We start from the raw sequence: 23257 nt of genomic DNA, 5'->3' as shown, positions 1-23257 counted from the left end.
TATTAATTTAAATTTTATATTAGTTAGTTTGTAAACAATCGACGCAAACACTCTCGCGAACAACACTCGCCAACACCGCTCTCCCTCTCGCGAACACTCGCCGACACCCCTCTCCATCTCGCGAACACTAGCCGACACCCCTCTCCCTCTCGCGAACAACCGACGCGAACACTCGCCGACACCCCTCTCCCTCTCGCGAACAACCGACGCGAACACTCGCCGACACCCCTCTCCCTCTCGCGAACAACACTCGACGACACCCCTCTCCATCTCGCGAACACTCGCCGACACCCCTCTCCCTCTCGCGAACAACCGACGCGAACACTCGCCGACACCCCTCTCCCTCTTGCGAATAACACTCGCCGCTGACGAGGGAACACCTCGGCAATGCCTACGTATTGTAGACTAGGGTTTCGGGAGAGAGCGACGATGGAGATTCCGGGGACGAGATTAGGAACACGACGTACCCAGCTTCAGGTCCCCTCGGTGGAGGATCCCTACGTGCTGCTAGCAATCCACTATATGATCATATGTATGTTTACAGGGTGCCGCCGTAGGCGGAGATGTGTTGTCTATATTCTGTCTATCTGTTGGCCTCTTTATTTCGGGTGCCCTGGCTAGCTTTATATATGCAACCAGCCTAGGGTTTTACAAGAGTCCTAGTCGACTACTTCTTCGGGTTGCCTTGTTGGGCCTTCTCCATATTTGGTCTTCTCCATATTGGGCCGAGCCAGGTATACTAATAATGGGTACCCGAAGGGTATGCCCATGTCGTAGGCCCCGAGTTTATAGGGAAGTCGAAGACTTGCGTAGAAACTCCAAGCATAACCATCTCCGAAGTCGAAGAAATACAAGGCGAGGTCCATGTCGTAGATCTTGTGTAGCGTAGATGATGTCGACGATTCTTGAAATTATCGGGTGCGCGGCAGCGCTCCCGATGGGAGTAGCCCCCGAGTCTATGGACAAGCGCTTGCACTTGGGCATAGACTCAAGTTGAACTACTCGATGAAGAATTTGACTGTACTTCTGGGCGCAGCCCCTCTTTTTATCGACTCCTGTTAGAGGACTTAATGAAATCCAGCGCTCCCGATGGGAGTAGGCTCTACTCGAGTCGTAGAATCGAGTTGAGTCTACAAACCTTGATTGTCGTAGTTGCTATCGAAGTTATTTTTCTATCGGGTGCGCGACCAGCGCTCCCGATGGGAGTAGCCCCCGAGGCTACAGCCAAGTGTTTGCACTTGGGTGTAGGCTCAACTTGCTTGTAATTGACTCCACAATTTTTCCTTTTTCTTATCGGGAGGGTGAACAATACTCTCGATAAGAGTAGCCCCGAGCCTATGAGCAGGTGCTTGCACCTAGGCATAGGCTCAAGTTGTACTACTCGATAGACAACTTGGCGCAGCCCCTCTTTTTATCGACTCTATTTTTATTTGATATCCATATCTATATTGTACAGGGATAATGGTAATTGGGGCTAGTTCATCTGACGGATCGGGTACTAGTTAACTCGCTCTAGTGGCAATCCGCAAAAACCTACTTCAAGATCACGTCCCCGGACATGATCTCGGGATACTGGTGTAAACTTCGACAGGCGCCGCTTAAGGTCTTACCATTCCGTCGAGTCCCGGCCATATTTATCGGGTACCTAACGCGTCCGTTAGGATTTTTCTTCGTATCCGTTGATACGGATAAAAGTAGCAGAGCGCAGTCTTCGGCGATGCCACGCCCAGCAGAACGGATCTGGGGTCTTACCTTCGCAAAGTTTTGCGGCATTCAGAGATTGATCGCAACTTTGGCGCTCTGAGAATATATTGTCGAGTGCCTTGTTCGGCTGATGCAATGACCCATTTTGCGGGTTCTTCTATATTTTTCTCTCGGGCTTGATGAGATAGCCGAATATATTGGTTCTTCTATATTGTCGTCAGGCATATCGCCGATGCTCTTGCTCAGAACAAATAACGAGTCAATGGACCCGAAGATTTGTCCATCCTCTTTTTTTTTTACTCCTCTTTTTTTTTTTTTTTTTTTTTTGGTTTTGGTTTCTCCTTGATGATAATTTCGTCGAGTTCCTCCCTCAGGAAAATTTCTTCGGGTCCTATTTGAGGACAATTCTTTGGGTTCTCTTTGAAGATATTTTTTCGGGACCTCCTTGAAGATAATTTTTCGGGACCTCTTTGAAGATATTTTTTCGGGACCTCCTTGAAGATAATTTTTCGGCACCTCTTCGAAGATAATTTTTCGGCACCCCCTTGAAGATAATTTTTCGGCAACTCCTTGAGGATAATTCTTTGGCAACTCCTTGAGGATTATTCTTCGGCACCTCCTTGAGGATAATTCTTCGAGTCCTCCCTGAATAAAAATTTCATCGGGTTCTCTTTTGAAGAAAATTTCGTCGGGTTCTCTCACAATTTTATCGGGTTCCTCCCTGAAGAAGATTTCGTCGGGTGCTCTCTTTGAATTTTGCTTTCTCCTGCACAAATAAACAAACTTTTTCTATCTTTCCCTTGACTCTCTTTTTCGCATGCGGTGTCAGATGCTCAGATTCGATGATATGTAAAGTGAATATATGCCGCCCAGCCCCCAAGTGTCGGGTGCGGTGAAATTAAATGATAATCAACTTTATGTGAAATAAAGGAGCACTTAGCTTATTGGGCACGACGGAATCGATGCGCGATGAGGTCTTCGAGTGCAGCGAAAAAGTCGAGCCGAAGTAGAAACCACCGAATTAACGAAAGTGGATACCACCAAATTATTGATGAAGAGATAGCCGAGCCCCCGAGCACTGCTGGGGTGATGTCATGATTATTGCTTAGACGCCGTGTCACAGTTGTTACTTGAGGCGAAGTAATGATCGAGCCCCCGAGTGTTTAACCATGATGTCGAAAGAAGTTGACGGAATCGCGGCGCCATATAAGGTGACGCCATTTAAGATGAAGCCATAGACATTATACGAAGATGAATCCCAGATGAAGTATTTTAGATGAATCCATATTGAAGATGCCATTAAATATAGAGCATATATTGAAGATAAATCCGTCGATATCATAGAGGATGAATTCATTGGCCCGAAGAATCCAGTAATAATCATAGAAGATGAATCCGCCGATATCATAGAAGATAAATCCATTGACCCGAAGAAAGTAAATCCAGTAATGGCCATAGAAGATGAATCCATTGACCCGAAGAAAATAAATCCAGTAATGGCCATAGAAGATGAATCCATTGACCCGAAGAAAATAAATCCCGTAATGGCCATAGAAGATGAATCCATTGACCCGGAAGCTCATCGGGTAGTATTGTATAAGAGTAAACCAGTAATTTTCATATAGATGAATCTTATAAGATGAATCCGACGAAGACAAAATCCAATAAGCCGAAGAAGATGAATCCACTGAGCCGAAGAAGATAAATCCACTAAGACGAAGAAAATAAGTCCACTGAGCCAAAGAGAATAATTTCACTGAACTGGAGAAAATAATTCCACTGAACCGGAGAAGATATATCCAGAGCCGAAGAAAATAAATTCACCAAGTAACCGAGTATATTTGTGGTAATGAAGTAATGGCACAACCACGAGTGTCGGGTGTATTTGCTGTAATATTGTAATGGCACAGCCCCGAGTATTCGGGTATGGCGAACGTAAATAAATAACTGAATCTTGGAGGAAGAGGAAAACTTAGCTTTTTATCGGGTGTGGCGAAGCCGATGTGGACGCAATTCGTTCCTCGGACGCAGTCTGTAATCGCGCAACGCTTGGCCGGAAGTAGTAGATGTGGTCGTCGTAGTCGATGAAGAGGACGCAGCCGATCCAGCGGATCCGCGACAGGTGAGCACCCGAGGGTGTTGTTTGCGGGAGGCAAGTCCCCGAGTGTGGCGACTGTGTGCGGCGAAGTAGTCGAATCTTGTTTCGATCTGCAGTTATATTATGACGCAAAAAACTGTGCGCAAATAACAACACAAACTGAAAAAAAAATTGCCAAATAAATTGGCAAAAAGTAGTTAACTGGAAATATAGCACCTGGTAATTTTGTATCGCATGGGTGAGTCGCGAACGAGGTAGACTTCTGGGAGAACACAATCGCGAATTTCTCATGCACCTTTGTCCCCTGATTAAATTCTTCTGTATTTCAACCGCAGCCCGAGCCGACCATAGCCCTAGCGATTTGCTCCTTCCTTCTTGAACAAGATACACAGCACCCGACGAATAAGATTTTCTGTCGGCCATGTCCAAGTATTGCCTTGATCTTCTCTTCGTGTACGAGTTGATCACTACTCCTCTGTAGCCGATGAAGATGACCCCCTTTTTTTTCTTGGCAGCTTGATTTTTCCTTTCTTTCCCTGGATGCACGCCATACTCTTTCTTGTGTGTAACTCTGATCCTTGCGTGTAGCTTTCGGACAGTACTCCAGCCAGCCGTAAAAATTTCTGCACGCCTTCTCTTGGGACTTGATACTAATCAATCGTTGTTGCTTTCGGTTTGGCTGGTTGGGCAAACTGGATTGATGGCCATGTTTCGTGTGCTTGACGTACTCCTCCAGGCGTACGTTTTCCGATTGGCCGCAGCCGTGAATTACCGACAAATCGCCAGACGAGATCTTGTGATGGCTGATGACGCGAAAAAATCTGGCCGGCCGGTAGATGTAGTAGTTGAACTGAAAATTGTTGGTGATGAACTCGACGGATCCCGCCCGGATGACAAAATCCAGTCGTCGCAGATTCCCACAGACGGCGCCAATTGACGAGGGAACACCTCGGCAATGCCTACGTATTGTAGACTAGGGTTTCGGGAGAGAGCGACGATGGAGATTCCGGGGACGAGATTAGGAACACGACGTACCCAGCTTCAGGTCCCCTCGGTGGAGGATCCCTACGTGCTGCTAGCAATCCACTATATGATCATATGTATGTTTACAGGGTGCCGCCGTAGGCGGAGATGTGTTGTCTATATTCTGTCTATCTGTTGGCCTCTTTATTTCGGGTGCCCTGGCTAGCTTTATATATGCAACCAGCCTAGGGTTTTACAAGAGTCCTAGTCGACTACTTCTTCGGGTTGCCTTGTTGGGCCTTCTCCATATTTGGTCTTCTCCATATTGGGCCGAGCCAGGTATACTAATAATGGGTACCCGAAGGGTATGCCCATGTCAGCCGCCACCGGCCCTCTCCCTCTCGCAAACACCTCTCTCTCCCTCTCGCGAAAACCACCGACGCCGATTAGTGTTAGGGTTAGGTTAGTGTTTGGTTATCTAGGGTTAGGGTTTGCTTAGTGTTTGATTAGGGTTAGGGTTAGAACATGTACTTATCGATTTAATTTTTTGCAGAAACAATGGATCATCCATTCGAACGGGACTTCGAACAGGAAGACATTTTCGAGAACATAATCCGCGATGGTGATGGAGAAGCCGGCGGCTCCGGTGATCATGGAGAAGCCGACGGCTCCGGTGATCATGGAGAAGCCGGCGGCTCCGGTGATGGAGAAGCCGACGGCACCGGTAATGACGAGGTATACGATCAGTTGAGGCATTGATGGAATTCTATATGTACATATGTATATAAATTAACTGATTTTTATTCTCTTAGGCCTTCGAAGATAAGTTGGAGAAACGAGGCCCGGCAAAGAAGTTGACCAAAAAAGACCACTTCACAATTGAAGCTATATCATCGGAAGGCCAACCGGTGGTACCCGCGAGTGTCGGAGTGACATTCAAAAATCAGTGCGGAGTTGTGGTTAGAGATCGTATCCCGATCACTGTCAGAGAATGGAACAAGACCAAGAATGTGACCGAAAATCAGGTTGCCGATAGGTACAAAGACACACTTTTCAGCGACCTCATGGCACATTTCACTTTGCCAGATTTGGGATCGGAGTCTGAGAATGCCAAGCAGCGGGCGCTAGTGAAGAAATGGGCTCTTAAGAAGATGGGGGAACTTTTCCGGGCGTATAAGAACCGGTTATGGAAAAATTATAAGAAAGACAAGAAGCCTCCATTATTCGAGAACTACCTAGCGAAGCGAGAGCATAACTCGGGAAGAATTTGTGAGGTACAAAGAATCGAGAGGAGGCCGTGAACCTGTCAACGAAAAACAAGAAGAATGCAAGCGAAAAGAAATATCACCATCATACGGGGCGAGGGGGCTACGGAGTAGCCATGCCTAAGTGGGATGCATAAGAGGCCGAGATGGAGCTGAACGGGATCACTCCGTAACCCACGCGAGAAGGATGGGACACTAGGGCTCGAAATTGGTTCCTCGCGCATGGCCGTGAGTATGACATGAAGACAGGGAACATTGTTGAAAGTGACACCAGGGTTAGGGTACCCGGGCAAAAATGGATTGAAGTGACGACAGATATAAAGGCGGGAAAACTAAAGTTTGCTCCCGATAGAGAGAAAGACTTGTCGACGCTTGTCCTCGGTAATCCCGAGAAGGGATGACGAACAAGAGGCTTCGGCCCTAGTGTTCCATGGTCGCTTGGGTTTCCGGCCGACGCCGAGACTTATAGAAGCCGGGCGAGAGCTAAACAACGCCACCTGGAGGTGCGGAATGACCAGATGGCCGAGTTCCAACGCCGACTTGACCAGCAGCTGCGGGAGCTTCAAGCAGCAGACAGCGGGAGATAAATGAACTAAAAGGACAGCGCCCGCCGGATAATACCGCTGACATATCTCAGCGACGAGACAGCAGCGTGGCCGACTCGGAGGCCCCTTCTACACGGATGATGATAGATGCCGGTCCTGGCGACCCCTTGGATGGAATCAAGGAGCAAACACCTTGTGATCTCCATGAGGTGTTCAGGAAGGTTTCTGTTAAGGTGGCGGTCGGCTATGTCTTACCGGCATTTGGACTCGAAGGTGAGCCGGCAACATGGCATGGCAATCCAATTCCAGCTGCCTATGCTCGTGTCGGGGTGGATTCAGCTTGTCCCGTCGTGGGGGACATTGGAGCTCGATATCCCCGGAGGTGATGGGGGGCTTACACTCGGAGAGGTGCTCGGGAGAAATCATTCTCTCGGGAAAAGAAGAACATCGAGCTGCCCGGCCGGGTAGCACCTAGTACCGACCGTCCCGACAGGTCACCATCACCTCCTCCGGGTGATCGCAGGCCACCATCACCTCCTCCTACTGATCACATGTCGCCACCATCACCCCGTGGGTACGACGTCGACCATGACATCGGTAGTCCATCTCCATCTCCAGCGCCGCCGCCTCCGCCCAAAAAGACTCGGAATGCACCCAGCCGGAAGCGTTTCAACAGTCCTGTCCGCAAGATGTCGCCCCTCCCAAAAGTACCAAAGGTTCCTCCCCCCCCCCCGTCCTTACGATCGTACCCCGGAGGAAAATGATGCCATTGTTAAGAAAATCAATTATGATTTTTTTCATAATCCAAAACCTCCTCGCGCCAGAGCCATACACAGAGAAGCAAATAGCATATGCTACTAGTTTTCTGAACACACCATCGCAGTATGACTTACACGGGAAGAAGGATGACTATACACGCGCTCTTGCGAAGGTAATTGACCAAAAGAAGGCTGAAAAGGCTAAGGAGAAGGACATTGCTGGCACAAGCAAATCATCAGCTAGAAGTGCAGTCGAGAATAAGTCAACCGCAACAAGTGCACCCCTCAAGGCCAAGCCAACGACAAAAGGCAAAAAGAGAAAGGAAGTTCCCCTCCTCGGTGCTCAGCCCAAACAATCGATCCCAAGCACTCAAAGTGCTTAATGTTCCCAAGGTGTACCAGGAACATGGTGGTATCGATATGGAAGAAGCCGCAAGGCTAGCGGCTTCATGTTCGGCTTACCGTGGAGGAATTGCTACTTGCAGCAGATGCCGCACTACCCATTGCCGATATAGCTCCTAAATTTGTCTACGGGGCCGACTTGGTCAGCACAGAGCAGCTGCATAAACCGCCAACACATATGCGGAATTTGCATCGGTGGTACCTTGATGCATGCAAGGAGAACATAAGGTTCATCGTGGCGACTATACCATTTGAATATTACTACCGAAAGGAGGAGATCCATATTGAGATGAATGAACTCGGCAGCTTATTCAATTTAGAAGCCCTCGACAAATCTCTCATGAGTTGCTATTGCTTGTAAGTTGTTAACTACATATAAGTTCATTTTCATTCAGCTCATGTTCGTTTTCATTGCATATACTCATTATATCTTATGTGTTCTCTATTATGCAGACTGAAGATCAGTGAATGCAAAAGTAATAATATTATCAATATTGGGTTTGTTGACCCAGATAAAGTACATGTTCAAACGGTAAAGAATAATGCCCAAGACACGGGGGGAAACCTACTAAGTTTTTGGGGGAGCAATATTTCTGTGATTCAATATTGTTTCCTTACAACTACGAGTGAGAGTCTTAATGATCTTTTATGCACATTCAATTTTTCTTACTCCATGTTAAGTGTAATTCCTGACGTATATACATAACATGTGCAGCTTCCACTAGATTCTACTAGACATTCAACTCCGATAAGGGAATAGTTGAAGTAAGAGACCCACCGAGTAGAGGCGTGGACGGGTTCCACGACTTGCGAAGTTGCTCCAAGTGTAATTTTCTTCATCGCCGCGCTATATCTTTCGTGAGATATCAATTAATTATCCACTCATTCAATCATTCTTTTGCCTGGCGGTGGCTTGGACCGCTTTCAAGAGACATCGTAAGGACGGTACCAGGCGGAGAAGTTAACATTTACTCCTGTACCGTGCCCTCGGCAGGTCACAAGGGACGAATCTATGTGGATACTACGTTTGCGAGTCCATTCGCATGTTAACCACCGAGACGCAGAACAAAAATAAATTCAACGTAAGCAATAACACTCACAAACTTTATTTATTATCGTCAATATTTCGTTATCAAGATTGATATAGTCATACTCATCTCATTTTCGTATATAGGTCGACTACATGCGGGACAGACTCCAACCAAAAGAACACCTACTAGGAATTGCGGAGTAACTGGCGGGACTTTTGGTTAAAGAAGTACTAAACAACAAAGGCTTGTTTAGTCCAAATTGATGCTCTACCTCCAAATAGACGGTCGTTAGTACCGCTTGTCGATCGTGAGCTAAATGTATATATATATATGTAAGGGGAATCTACATGTAAGGGAAATCGACTTTTGCTTCCAACATTTGTTTGATCGATCTCTATTGTTTGATCGATCTATATATATATATATATATATATATATATATATATATATATATATATATATAGGACATATTCATACTACACCCGGGTGTAGTTACACCCACGCGTGTTTCTCATAATCTAGAGAGTATCTATCATACCGGAGAGTATGTACATGTAGTATGAAGTATATTAGACTATTTTGGTAGTATATATATTATACTTTGTAGGCAGTATGTACATTTTTTTACGTAGACTCATTTTTACGTATACATATGCATGTATTTCGGCTATATAGTGCAAACTACATGCTCACTTGCATTTTTTTCACCAAACTCGGTTTAGAATATCTTAGATATAGTGTAAGAACATACTCAAACTGATAAAGTATGGTACATACTTCCGTATGGTAGTATATGAGACATATATATATATATATATATATATATATATATATATATATATATATATATATATGATAAATACTTCCTACTCCTGGGTGTAGTTACACCCACATCTAATATACTACCATACGGAAGTATATATGATACTTTACCGGTTTGAGTATGTTACTACACTATATCTAAGATACTCCAACCCAAGTTTGGTTTAAAAAATGCAACTGAACCCATAGTTTGCATTATATATTCGAAATACATGCATATGTGTACGTAAAAAGTGAGTCTACGTAAAAAAATGTATATACTACCTACAAATTACTAAAATAGTCTTACATACTTCATACTACATGTACATACTCTTTGGTATGATAGATACTCTATACATTATGGGAAACACGCGTGGGTGTAACTACACCCGGGTGTAGTATGAATATGTCCTATATATATATATATATATATATATATATATATATAGGATAAATACTTCCTACTCCTGGGTGTAACTACACCCACGTCTCATATACTACCATACGGAAGTATATAACATACTTTATTGGTTTGAGTATGTTCGTACACTATATCTAAGATACTCCATACCAACTTTGGTGAAAAAAGTTTAAATACACCCATAGTTTGCACTATATATACAAAATACATGCATATTTATACATAAAGAAATAGTGTACGTAAAAAAGTGTACATACTACCTACAAAGTAGTATATATACTACCAAAATATTCTTATATACTTCATACTACATGTATATACTCTTCGGTATGATAGATACTACCTAGATTGTGTGAAACACACGTGGGAGTAACTACACCCGGGTGTAGCATGAATATGTTCTATATATATATATATATATATATATATATATATATATATATATATATATATATATATATATATATATATATATATATATAGAATGAACGTGTACAACTTTTAGTAGCGTACAAATATATGCAACTTTTATTTTCGAACGAAAAAAATGAAATAACGAGGCGGTCGGTGGCGGGGGGGGGGAGGGGTGCTGCACCCCTCAAACCCTAAAGCGAGCGAGCGTTGTGCGCGCGCCACGTATAGGGCCTTTTGTCGCGGGTGGTAACACCGCCCGCGACAAAAGGGCCTGTGCCGTGCGCATCCCGCAGCTGCCACGTGGTGGACCTTATGTCGCGGGTCGTAAGCGACCCGCGACAAAAGGTGGACCCTTTTGTCGCGCCTCCGTTGTCGCGGCTGGCCGCCCGCGACAAAAGGCCCTTACCACCCGGAACAAAAGGCCTGTTATCTACTAGTGGAAGTATTCTGGAGAAAATATATCTCCATCGGCAGCGGAGGAAACGGGTCGTCATCTAACTGTATATACGACAACTCAAGGAAGCTTTGGCAATCGTAATACATAAGTAGGCAGAGATAATCTCGGGAAATTTTTGGAAGAAGCTACTGAAGTCGTTCCGCACCAAGCTGTTATCTATGTGTGTGGGCATCCAATACTACTCATAGGTCTGGCACCGGCAGCTTAAGATGCAAATCCTCTGTCAGATTCAACTTCCCAAGTTTGTGTACTGTTGATGATTACTTGGTGACTATGCTGGAGTAATTGAATTGAAGTTTCTCTCAGGATTGAAGGTCACTAGATCAGCGTTTTATATTTGGTGGTGATTTTTCTTGCTAGCAAGAGCTTATTGCTTAGGTGGTTCAAGCGTACTCAGTTTATATTTTGTTGGAGTGATCAACTGGAGTGTGGTAAGCGGGGCACTTATCCACATATGACATATCATTCAGTACTTGTCGGTTTGATCTCTCTGAAGGTTAGCAAATTTTACATTGAATTTTGCATTGGTTTACTGCATATGAAATTGCATGCTAAAGATATGCATGTGAACTCTGAACAATCAGAGGTGCATTGAGGCAGTAAAAAAAGAAGATACTCTAAGAATTAAGATGACCCAACCGCGAACAAGCAATCTTGTGTTGAGGGGAGTTTTGTTTATCATATAGATATAGATGATACTCATCTGAATCTATTGTTTATTGGTATCGATCTACCTATATGCCAAGTTATTTTGAAGTTCCTTTAACCTGGTAAGTTTGACTTGTCTGGAGATGTCTATTATTTTCAGTAATAAAGAAACCATAAGTTTGTACATTCTCCTTTCTAAATAGACGTACTTCCATCCAATTTTGAGCTTAAATGAATTCGTTTATGTTTTTAGGTAGCTAGATATGAACGTTAGCAAAGATGTAGCTTATTGAACAGGCGAATGCACAATTGTAGACATAAACATGCTTCGATGTTGACGATGACTTTCCAATCGGTGACGAACACGGGGACAGAGCTGTGTGAGGCCTTCCTGTCTGCATTTTGGTGGTATTTGTGGCTGTCCACCCGGGGTATCATTGAGTTGTACTCGTACAGGGAAAATATCTAGTGATACCACACCTTAAATGATACCATGATACCACTCTTCAAATTTTGAATTGTAAGTGTCAAAAAATTTGAAAAAAAAAATTGTGGTTGTTCAAAAGATGTGTGTTTACATTCTACAGAATTTTCAGACCCAAATTCAAAATACACAAACAAAAACAAAAAAGACAAATACTATGTGAATAGTGTCATTTTGTGCTTTTGTCTTTATGTGACACTATTCATGTTGGATTTCTCTTTTTTGTTTCTCTAAGGGTGTTTCGAATTTGGTTATACAAATTACAGGACATGCAAACACACATCTTGTGAACATGTAAAATTTTGTTTCCGAATTTTTTGACACTTAGAATTCAAATTTTAAAGAATGGTATCATGGTATCAAATAAGGTGTGGTATCACTAGATATGTTCTCGTACAAGCATGTTAATGATTTGGAGAGAATTTCATGATTTCATGCATCCAATTAGTGTACCATTTCGCAACAAATTTATCATTTCTAAAAGAGATTGTTAACCTTATCTTTGCGGTTAACATGAAGCTCTGTTTCCTGAAATCCGTTGGAGCTAAACCTCCTTGATTCTAAATAATGACACAGTTAACTATTTTAATAAATAAATACTCAAATTATGTATAAAAAATGTTGAAATGAAGAAAAATGAAAATGGGTTTACCGCGCTATAGCGCCCCTATTGCGCATACAACGACTAGAGATGACGGCCTGATAATTTTCCTTGAGCAACAAAGAAGTGTGTGTACTCCCTCCAGGTTAAAATAATTGCCTAAAAATAGATGGATGTACATAGTGAAACATATCTAGATATATTTATTTTTAGGCGCTTATTTTGAACCAGAGAAAGTATCATTTTTTAAGGAAATTGTAGGGGTTGGTTTTGGATTGCTTATTTTAACCGTTTTTTTAATACTTAAAGTGTAGATTGATTTCGGACAGAATTTGGATTGTGCCGACTACATCCAAAAGTCTCCTAACCCCATTGACTTACACGAGTCTGAAGGGACGGCGATGTAGGAGTGAACGGATGTGCATTTCTGTGACAAATATTTTTCTCTCCTGGTGCAACGCACGGGCATTTTTCATAGTTTAATCAAAATTTATTAAATTTTAAATTTAACCAAACTTAGAAGGTGAGATAATTGTGAAAGGAGGGAGTAATTTGGAATGAGTCATTACTTCGTTAATTTAAGTGGAGAAGCCGCCAACTAATACAGTTGACTGATCGAGTCATCATCTTGAGTACGTGTGGAGTGAGTAGTGTGATCTCTACGCGACAGGGTCGGGTCGGGGTGTACCGGTGGGTCCGGTGCCTGGTCCTTGGCTTCTTTAAATTTCGCTCCCCACCGAGGCAAGGCGACACACATCCACAAGGCCACAAGCTACGATTTCAATACGGACGCAAACGCACGCGACACAGGACCAGCTCCGTTAGCATGAGCTCGTCGGGCCAGCTCAAGCGCCTGTTCCAGCTCCTAGTGAGCAACCTCCTCGCCGTCGTGGCGGTGCCGCTCGCCGCCGCGGCGCTGCTCAAGGCGGCGGAGCTAGGGCCCGATGAGCTGCTGGCCCGGGTGCGCGCGCTCAGGCCCGTGCACATGTTCCTGGCCACGTTCGTCCCGGCCGCCGCGAGCATCGTCTACCTCAAGCTCCGACCACGCACGGTGTACATGGTGGACTACGCGTGCTTCCGCCCGCCGCCCAACTGCCGCGTCCCGTTCGCGGCGTTCCAGGAGCACGCCCGCGTGTGGCCGGGCTTCGACGAGCGCAGCGTCCGGTTCATGACGCGGCTGCTGGAGCGGTCGGGGCTGGGGGAGGAGACGTGCCTCCCCTCCGCGCAGCACTACATCCCGCCGTCCCGCGACCTGGAGTCCTCCCGCGCCGAGGCGGAGCTCATCATTTTCTCCGCCATCGACGACCTGCTGGCCAAGACGGGCGTGTCCCCGCAGGAGATCGACATCCTGGTGGTGAACTGCAGCCTCTTCGCCCCGACGCCGAGCTTCGCCGACATGGTGGTGAACCGGTACGGGCTGCGCACGGACGTGCGCAACGTGCACCTCGCCGGGATGGGGTGCAGCGCGGGGCTCATCTCCGTGGGCCTGGCGAGGAACCTGCTCCAGGTGGCGCCCAAGGGGTCCAAGGCGCTGGTGGTGTCGACGGAGACCATCACCCCGAACTACTACATGGGGAAGGAGCGCGCCATGCTGCTGCCCAACTGCCTGTTCCGCATGGGTGGCGCGGCGGTGCTGCTCTCCACGAGCGGCGCCAACGCGCGGTTCCGGCTGGCGCGGGTGGTGCGGACGCTGACGGGGGGCAAGGACGGCGCGTACCGGTGCGTGTACCAGGAGGAGGACGACCGCGGCAACGTGGGGATCAACCTGTCCAAGGACCTGATGAGCGTGGCGGGGGACGCGCTGAAGGCGAACATCACGGCCATGGGGCCGCTGGTGCTCCCGGCGTCGGAGCAGCTGCTGTTCGCGGCGTCCTTCATCGCGCGCAGGGTGGTGAACAGAGGGGTGAAGCCGTACATCCCGGACTTCCGCACGGCGTTCGAGCACTTCTGCATCCACGCGGGCGGGCGGGCGGTGATCGACGAGCTGCAGCGCAGCCTGACTCTGTCGGACGAGCAGGTGGAGGCGTCCCGGATGACGCTGCACCGGTTCGGCAACACCTCCAGCAGCTCGCTCTGGTACGAGCTCGCCTACGTGGAGGCCAAGGGCCGGATGCGCCGGGGCGACCGCGTGTGGATGATCGGCTTCGGATCCGGGTTCAAGTGCAACAGCGCCGCGTGGGAGTGCATCCGCCCGCCGCCGGCCAACGGCGGCGCCGGCGGGCCCTGGGCCACCTGCGCACACCGGTACCCCGTGGAGATCCCGGACGTGCTCAAGCATTAAGCCAAACCAACCGGGCTCTTGCTCTCTTCTCGTGCACATTCCTACACACACGTTCGGTTCACCCGTACGTACACAAGAAAAAAAAAAGACGCCACACGTACACACTAGCCGGTAGACACTAGCTAGCTACTCCACCGATCGATCTGTGGCTCTGTACTCGTACCTACGTAACAACAACAACTATTCATTGCTGCATGCATCCATCCAGTTCACCTCTGTCTACGCACGTTGCATCAATGGACATTTCTACCTTCTTTCCTCTCGACCTTCTTCCCCACCCGACCCCTACGAGCTACTACAGTACTGTGTTACCACATCACACCACGACGGAGCGGCGATGGGATCTGATCGGAGACGACGTGAGGGCGGTCAGAGGGTAGCTCGTGGGTGGGCTTCAGGTCCCTGACTGGGTCTAGTTAATCGTCGCCAGCTCGCCACAGTGATCCGTCTGCCACGCTCGTGGTTTGTGCGCCGTTGCCGCCGGTTGCTGCAGTACGAAGTTGTCTGCGTGCTTTAAATCGCCTGTCGCCATCGGTTTACACTCGTCTACCTACGCTCGTTTCGTGTGATCATCAGTGTCGTGTACACAAGTCCCTCCGTTTCTCTTTCCGGGGTGTTCCATAACGTTCTTGCCTTAATTCAAACTAACTAACTAGAAAGAGACCTTGTGTAAAACTGGGAACGGACCTTTCCTCTCCTCTGTCGAAGACTCTCCCTCCTGCCCCCTTGAGAGTCGACCACCCCGCCCCGGGCCAACCTGAAGCCCTTGCGGCACCGATGCCGTCCGGAGATGGTGGAGGAGAGGTGCCGGTCGTAGTCTAGGCTTTAGTTGTAGATCTTGCCGGCTTCTTGCCGTGCCGTGGTGTGATGCCCGAAGGTGGAATCCAGGTCCTGCGGGCCACATTTGGATGTTCCTGGTTTTCCTCTTCACCGCCGTTCGTCTCCGGTGGCAGGAGGTGTGGCGGAGGCGGGGATGGGCGCCAGACGTTTTGTCCAATAAGGCCCCTCTTTTCTCTCCGTACAGCTGTTCAATCTGATGCTCTTCCGCAGCGTCAGGTGGCGACTGGGATGGCGTTCCTCCATGCCACCGTGGTGGTGGTTGGACGGACTTTACCTTGACGGTCCGTCTTCTCTCAATAAGCGGCTTCTTCTTCATTCTGGCGATGATCTGTTGTTGCTACTTCTCTCTCTGTCTGCTCTTGGTAGTGCGGAAGGAAGTTGGAAGCTACCGGTGGATTCCTGCGGGATTGGAGGAGTTCGGGGAGATCCTCTCAAGCATGTGCTCATCCAAGCTCGAGGCAGCTCTGCCTCAGCTATCTCTGGCCGACATGGCGGCAACACTGCAACCTCCAATGAGGAGGCATCCTTCTCTTTTGCTGCGGAAGCTCGACGACGCCTTGCCACCAAGTGGTCTCGTCCCCGGTGGCTTGACGACGGCCGCAGGGAGCCCACAAACTGGGTCTAGTTCCTCGGCGGCGACGCCTGGAGGATGCCGGCATCTGGTGGTAGAGACACCCAGGTCCTCGATTGCTTTGATCTAGTTATTTGTAGGGTGTTTTCTGTAAAGTGCAAGCCCCCTTCTTCAAATACAAGGTTCTTAGAGCGACTGTTGTATAAGGGGCTTTCTGTAAAACTTTGTACCTACCACTTTAATGAAAGAAAATCTGGGGTCTTCTAGACCCCTCCCCGAGTTCAAAAAAAAACTAGAAAGAGAAGGTGCTCGCTCGATCTACACCCCTCTTCTTCAATTCGTCCCTCCACACGACCGGCTAAGCTAGTGTCTCTACCCGCCCAACACATTTTAGACAGAAGGCTTGAGTAGAGCCCGACTTTAAAATTAATAAAGCCTTAACGACTCGACGCATTTCAAACATTGAAAGTGTCTGTTTTGATTTGTTTGGTTCAACCTCCGACACAAAGTTATCCACACCCCCCCCCCCCCAATTCCTCTGTTTCTCTTTCCAGGGTGTTCCATAACGTGTTTGCCTTAATTCAAACTAACTAACTAGAAAGGAAAGGTGCTCTCTCGGTCTACCCCATCTTCCTCCATTCGTCCCTTCACACGAACATCTAAGCCCGTGTCTCTACCCGCACAATCCATTTTTGAAGGCTCGAGTAGAGCCCGACTTTAAATTAATAAAGCCTCAATGGCCCGACGCATTTTAAACATCGAAAGTGTCTGTTTCGATTTGTTTGGTTGAAGCTCGGACACAAAGTTAGCCACGTCTCCCCTTTTTTGTTTGGGTCATCGGCCAACTTAGTTGGCTGACGCATATATTTTTCTCGTCCTAGCCATACCTATAAGAGGGCTGCCGCCGGGAGGAAGGGCAAACCCTAACAGAGCATAGAAACCATGCTGAACACAACACTACATGTGCTAGGATCAGCCAGATGGTGTGCTTCTCGAACAACTTTGATGCGGCCACGGTCACCATTCGGCAGCTCTTCGAGGCAGAGGAAACCACCACGTATAATACACCGTCGACGAGGCCCGCGAGGAGCGGTACATCCATACGAGCCGTATGTCAAGGGGATGGGGGAGGAGGCGTAGGCACTGGAGGCCTTGGCTGAGGCACATGCGGAGGTGGAGCATGGGCAGGGCGGAGAAGGAGGCATTCCAAGTGAAGTTTACGACAATGGCTCGGATGATTGCCGAGTCGTCCACACTTCGGGCGGTGGCCGAGGAAAACCTAGCTCACCCACAGTCGACACTGGCTGGGGCGCGTTCGATGCGAGCATAGCTAGCTGGTTCGTGGTGCATTGGTCGCGCGACTTAGGCTTGGGAGGATGACGATAGTGACGCCCCGATGTGAGAGACAAGCAGCGGGCTCTAGTTGAGTCGTTTTGCACCGCCCAACGCGACGAGACCAACATAGCTGAGGTTCAGAGCAAGCTTCTTGGGGCGAAAGCAGATCTGGTGGGGATCGCGATGTATCGGCCGGCCGCCGCTAACGTTTGAGAGGACGATGACTACGCCCCCAATGTGAGCAATGACAACGGGTTCTACTTGGAATGGGCCGGCGTTGACACGTTGATCCATTCACGACGAGCCGCTGGGATGAATTTTCACTACTAGGAAAAGGCCTACCGTGTTATGGGTATCTCATCTAAATTTTCACTACTAGGAAAAAGCCTACTAGTAGCCAGTTACCTCTGACCTGTTTCCACCGAAGGACTCTGGTGCACCGGCAGTAAAGGAAAACGGTGCGCCGACAATAGGCCTTTTCCTAGTAGTGTTTGTGTGTCCTCCTTTTTGCATGGACCAAAACTTTAATCCCACTACGTGGGGCCAAAAAAAATGCCCTACGGTGTTATGGGGATATCATGTAAATTTCACTTGTAATTTACCTTCACTATTAAAAATGCAAAAAATAAACTTTAAATGGAATTTAAGCAGGATCTCATTTGCCACCCTTGGAGTGTGGATAGATCAGATCGCTGTCTGAACCCACCGCTTGGAGCTTGCCGTTGCGGCTCTCTCCGTGCCGTCGGGGGCCTGACATGCCACCCCCGATTTTAATCTCTGCTGCACGTACGTACGGCCATGTCGCTGGCCTGCCCTGCCCTGCCCTGCGCTGGATTTATGACCTGACACGGCCGCGCGCATGCATGCATGCATCATCCGACGACCAGCGAAAGCGCGCCGTTGCAGCGCTGGCCATCAACTGTCGCTGGCGACCACGCGAGCTCAATCAATGCCGGGCGGCGTGCGTATCGGCAACCCCAACGGTCGCGTCGTGGCGTCGAGAGCGCGCGCCCGGCATGCCGTCGGCGTCCGCAAAGGGTGGCATGTCGCCGTCTCCGACGCGTGGCTATGCCGTCGTCGTCTCCCGTCCGGCTCGCCGGCACTGCCGTGCACGCCGGAACGGCATGCATGTACGGCTGCGTAGCATGTCAACTATACTGTACTCTACATTAGCTATGGCCTGCTTACACCTGTAAAACTCGGATTCGTTTAAAGGTATCGGTATAGTAAAATATTATGGGGATATGGATTATCTAAAATTAATCTGAATAATTCGAAGGTTTTAAACCGCATAATCCAAGTTTTGAGTTAAAAACCAAACCCTATCTCGCAAGGTTAGTAGTTATTGAGTTACGAAAATCATTTGTCGAGCATGTTTAGTTTTGAATTTCAATCAATGCTTTAGTTTTAGTGCATCTTTAGTTTTAAATTCTACCAATGCTTGAGTTTTAGCGTATTGCGCTTTTTTTTCTCAGCTACACAAGATTGAATAAAACCCCTCTCAAGATTTGCAAGAACTATATATAACTATCTACCGATTAGAGCATATATCTGACTGTTTTTGTTCCAGGTCCCGTTTCGTCCCATTTCTGATTCGAAACCACAGTTCTGTATATCCGCATTCAAATTTGAGAAAAATATGTAGTAAACAATATGGTATGAGAAAAAAGCCGATCCGATATAAATTCGAGAACAATATAAGTAAAGGATATGGTATGAGCAAAATTCGATCCGATCCGAATTCGAGAACAATATAAGTAGGATATGGTATGAGCAAAATTCGATCCGAATTCGAGAAAAATATATGGTAAAGGATATGGTATGAAAAAAATCTGATATGATCTATTTATATCCCTAGTCAGCAGCTAAACAGTCGAAATACGTACTCCTCAGCTTTTATTTACCCTATGTTACAGCTTTAGTCCAAGTCAAAGTTTGTAAAGTTTGATCAAAGCTATAGCAAAAAATATCAACATCTATAAATTTATATTTACATAATATAAAAAGGCTTGTGCTTCCGTAGAAACCAAAACTGAAACGTTTTTCTGAGTGAAATACAAGGATGGCTAAGATTAAATTATACTTGTTCGAAATTAGGCGTATGATTGCTGAGATTAAACGATAACATGATACCCTTCGGGGGTTTACACTGTTATGAGTTTTAGGGGTCTATGGAAACACAAGACATAAAAATATATTTCAAGATTATTCTAATGGTACTAATTTTGTATTTTAGATATTAATTTATTTTCTATGTTTGCAGTAAAACTTTGTGAAATTTAACTTTAACTAAACCTAGAACGCAGGGTAATTGTAAACGAAGGGAGTAAGTACCATCTCAACAAGGATATATGCGAACTTATGCATGTTGGCGCCAATGATTTCGGTAGGTAAATAATGGTCAACGACATCATATGTCGCGCCGAAGCTAGGTCGGCACCGATCTCATTGGTGCTAAACTCATGAGATCATTCTGTGCTGAAAATTCTTGACGCTGATGTACTTGATCCATTCTCGTCACCGTCGAAATCAGAGGCCGGGTTCCGAAATAATTTTGCCTAGGATAAAATAGGCGAGGTATTAGTTTTGTCCATGGGTTGGGTCTTAAAAAAAATACAGAAACAAACACGGGAAACATTGGCACCAACCACCTGTTGCTTTCCTTTGCCTGTTATAAGTTTCAGAGGAAGAAGAGGGAACCTGAAAGGAGATCCTCCTATCCGATGTTGTTGCCTCAGAAACATCGCCCTGGCTGGCAGAACCGTTTCGGTACGAGACAGGGTAGCGATCTGCCTCCCATCGAAAATGGACAAACACGCCGAGTATCGGCAATTCTGGGATCCTTCCGCAGGTTGGCCATTTGTATGCTGGCTGGAGAGCAAGCACACCGGAATACCTGATCTGAGCATATGCATATCTGATCTCTGTACCAGCAGATGCATACGAGCCAACCGCTTCTTTGACTGCATATCCTCTTTTGTTTTTTATTTTGTGTCTTGCCAAATGTGCATACGTAGCACTGCGAATAGATGCACTGCTGCATGGGATATATATGTGCTATGCATGTGTGGATCTGACTGCAAGAGAAAAGATTGTACGAGTAGAGACAAAGCCAGCAAATTTGGCTTCTTAGGAAATGCTGACGGAATAATTCTTCCACTGGAACTTACGGATATTGATCTGAATATATGCATAGCAATATCAGCAATACCACGTGTGACAACAAAATGTTGAGCACACGACGCATCAAATTAAGGGACACATCACCCAGATTCATGCTATTCCACTCGGTAAACGTCACTCTGAATCTGGACTTGCTAGCTTGTTCGTAGCATTTCCTTGTGCCCGGCTGAACAGTTAACAGGCAGCTGAATTTCAGGCTTAACTATCAAGTGCAGCACGCCTGTACTGCCACTGGCATAGTGACACTGGCACTGGCAGCACCCAACTTGCTGATTCTGCCAACACTGGCCCGTGCGGCGCGGAAGAGATATGTGGGCCGGCTTACTCGGATCTCGGTATTGAATCAATACTATTGACCCCGAAAAACATATTGTTATTCAGCTAATACTAAAGATATTGTTATTGAGTTAATAATACTAACGATATTTTTTAAAAATTATATTATTTTAAAAAATAGCGAGTTTGTACTACACTCGATTGTTCGCAGCAAGTTTTAGTCTTCTTGTACTTAATACCTTCGAAAAAACTAAAAGCGTGAAACAATAAAGATATCCGTTTTAAGACTTTAGTAGGTAAAAGTGGCTTAAAACTGGTAATACAGTAATTTTTACAGTAAATGCAAAACCAGCATGCATTTATGGGTACATGAAGAAGCGCTTAATACAATAATTTTTACAGTAAATGCAAAACTAGCTTACTCATTGTCGTGCCCCGCTGCTATCTCACGACCTCACCCGCTATGATTGGGAGACGGGGGCTTGCTGGACCTCCGGTTGGTGTTCTGAGAGCCGAGCTTCGAGTCTGATTCTTCGGAGGCCTCCCGCTCCTGCAACATCAATTGGTACCCGCGAAAGTGTTATACAGTGTCCGAATAGGTCTTTTTGGAGGAGGGACGACAATCATCTCGGTCTCCGGTTCGCCGAGAGGAGGTGAACGCTATCCATGCCTCCAAGTGCGCACAACGCAACGAGATACTACCTCCGGTCTGCAATAATTGACGCGCGTCGATTAAAAACGATCAAAGAGAGTAGGTGACAGCGGCGAGAGGAGGCCCAACTCGAGCTGGTCCGTCACCGCTCTATCCAAACCAATGAGGTGGATGAGTACGAGCATCTCCAGTACAAGGAACACATGAAGTACATTGAACGCATGTACGACCACGACGAGGATAATAGCGAGTAGACGATGCCGTTGTTATGGCTTTGGTGGCACCGTAAGTAGGTATTCTTGGTGCCATCTTCTAGTTTAATTCATATAGTTTTAAAAATTGCATTTAATCTATGTTGTAATGTTGAGCAATGTTTTCGATCAATGTTGTAGTTTAAAATACTGCATTTAGTCTATGTGTTATTTGAATCGTATGTATGTTTGTGTCTTGTTTGAATTGTTCATATTACTACAATGAAAAAACAAAGTGACACACAAAACTAAAATTAAGAGGACTTATTTTATGGTATTCGTTTTTGCGTATCTATTTTACCAGATCATGTCTTGTCTGAAGGATTGTTTCACGGTATACCCAAAAACACTCTTATTGTATGAGATTATGTGCGATCTGCTAGACTGCTAGAGTTGCTCTATAAACTTACAACTACCATAAAGATCAATCATCACACCTTAATAAAATAAAAGTGGCTACATTAGCTCCGCTGGCTAATCACCTTCTTTTTGCAGATGATAGACTACTGTTCTTCGGGGTGTAGTGAAATGCCAGATGAAGTGTCTCACATGCTAGATCGATAGTGCGAAGCATCTATAATCTTTGGGCGAGAAATATCTGGAAATGCCTATTGATGCCGGCAGTTCAAACAATACAACTTTCAAATATTTGAAAGATCTAGCCTTGCACAAGGTGTAGGGATATATGGAGAAAACTAGGTGAATGGACCTGTTGGGTTTCACGGGAGAGATGACAAAGTGTATAGTGTATTCTGCGGCATGTGGATACATTGAGTGCATGTGTATAGTAAAAGCAGTCTATTATCCGAACATTGATTTCCTAGCGGTTGAGTTGGACTTGCTTCCTTCTCAAATTTGGCGAGCTATCCACGGATGACATGGTGTATTGGTGTATATTTGACACTTGATGTCGGCATGGCATAGATGGTATCCATCTTCCATGGTCTAGATTTGTGAAGACAATATCTGCCCTTCTAGTTACCAAACGAACTCTTTTTCGCAAAAGATCAAGATAGTTGCGGGAAAGACGTGCAGTGGACATTAGATGTGCTACCAACCTTGCTCGGCTATTGTTCCACGTCGTGCTACCATGGAAGGTTGAAATCATGTGAAAGATGATGACTACTTGTGTGATCATGCATAAAGTGATTGTAAATGATGTGTGTGGTGATGAGATCTATGACATAGGGTGGGAGTTCCAGGACGATTTGGTTGAAACCATCCCTGGATCAGCATAATTCCAATATTTAATCCATATTCATCATGAAATCTC

General features: G+C 46.3%; 1 protein-coding gene across 1 annotated transcript; it reads left to right on the top strand.

Annotated features, from left to right (window-relative positions):
• Positions 1 to 13365: 13365 nt before the first annotated feature.
• On the top strand, positions 13366 to 15071 carry LOC124688264 (3-ketoacyl-CoA synthase 5-like). The gene has a single exon (XM_047221965.1). The coding sequence runs from the start codon at positions 13422 to 13424 to the stop codon at positions 14874 to 14876; it is 1455 nt and encodes a 484-aa protein (XP_047077921.1). The 5' UTR covers positions 13366 to 13421; the 3' UTR covers positions 14877 to 15071.
• The last annotated feature ends 8186 nt before the right edge of the window (positions 15072 to 23257 follow it).

The sequence above is a fragment of the Lolium rigidum genome, chromosome 2 (assembly GCF_022539505.1).
Source record: "Lolium rigidum isolate FL_2022 chromosome 2, APGP_CSIRO_Lrig_0.1, whole genome shotgun sequence".
NCBI classification, from domain to species: domain Eukaryota; kingdom Viridiplantae; phylum Streptophyta; class Magnoliopsida; order Poales; family Poaceae; genus Lolium; species Lolium rigidum.
Note: the sequence above shows the minus strand (reverse complement) of the source record. Positions and strands in the feature narration are given on the sequence as shown.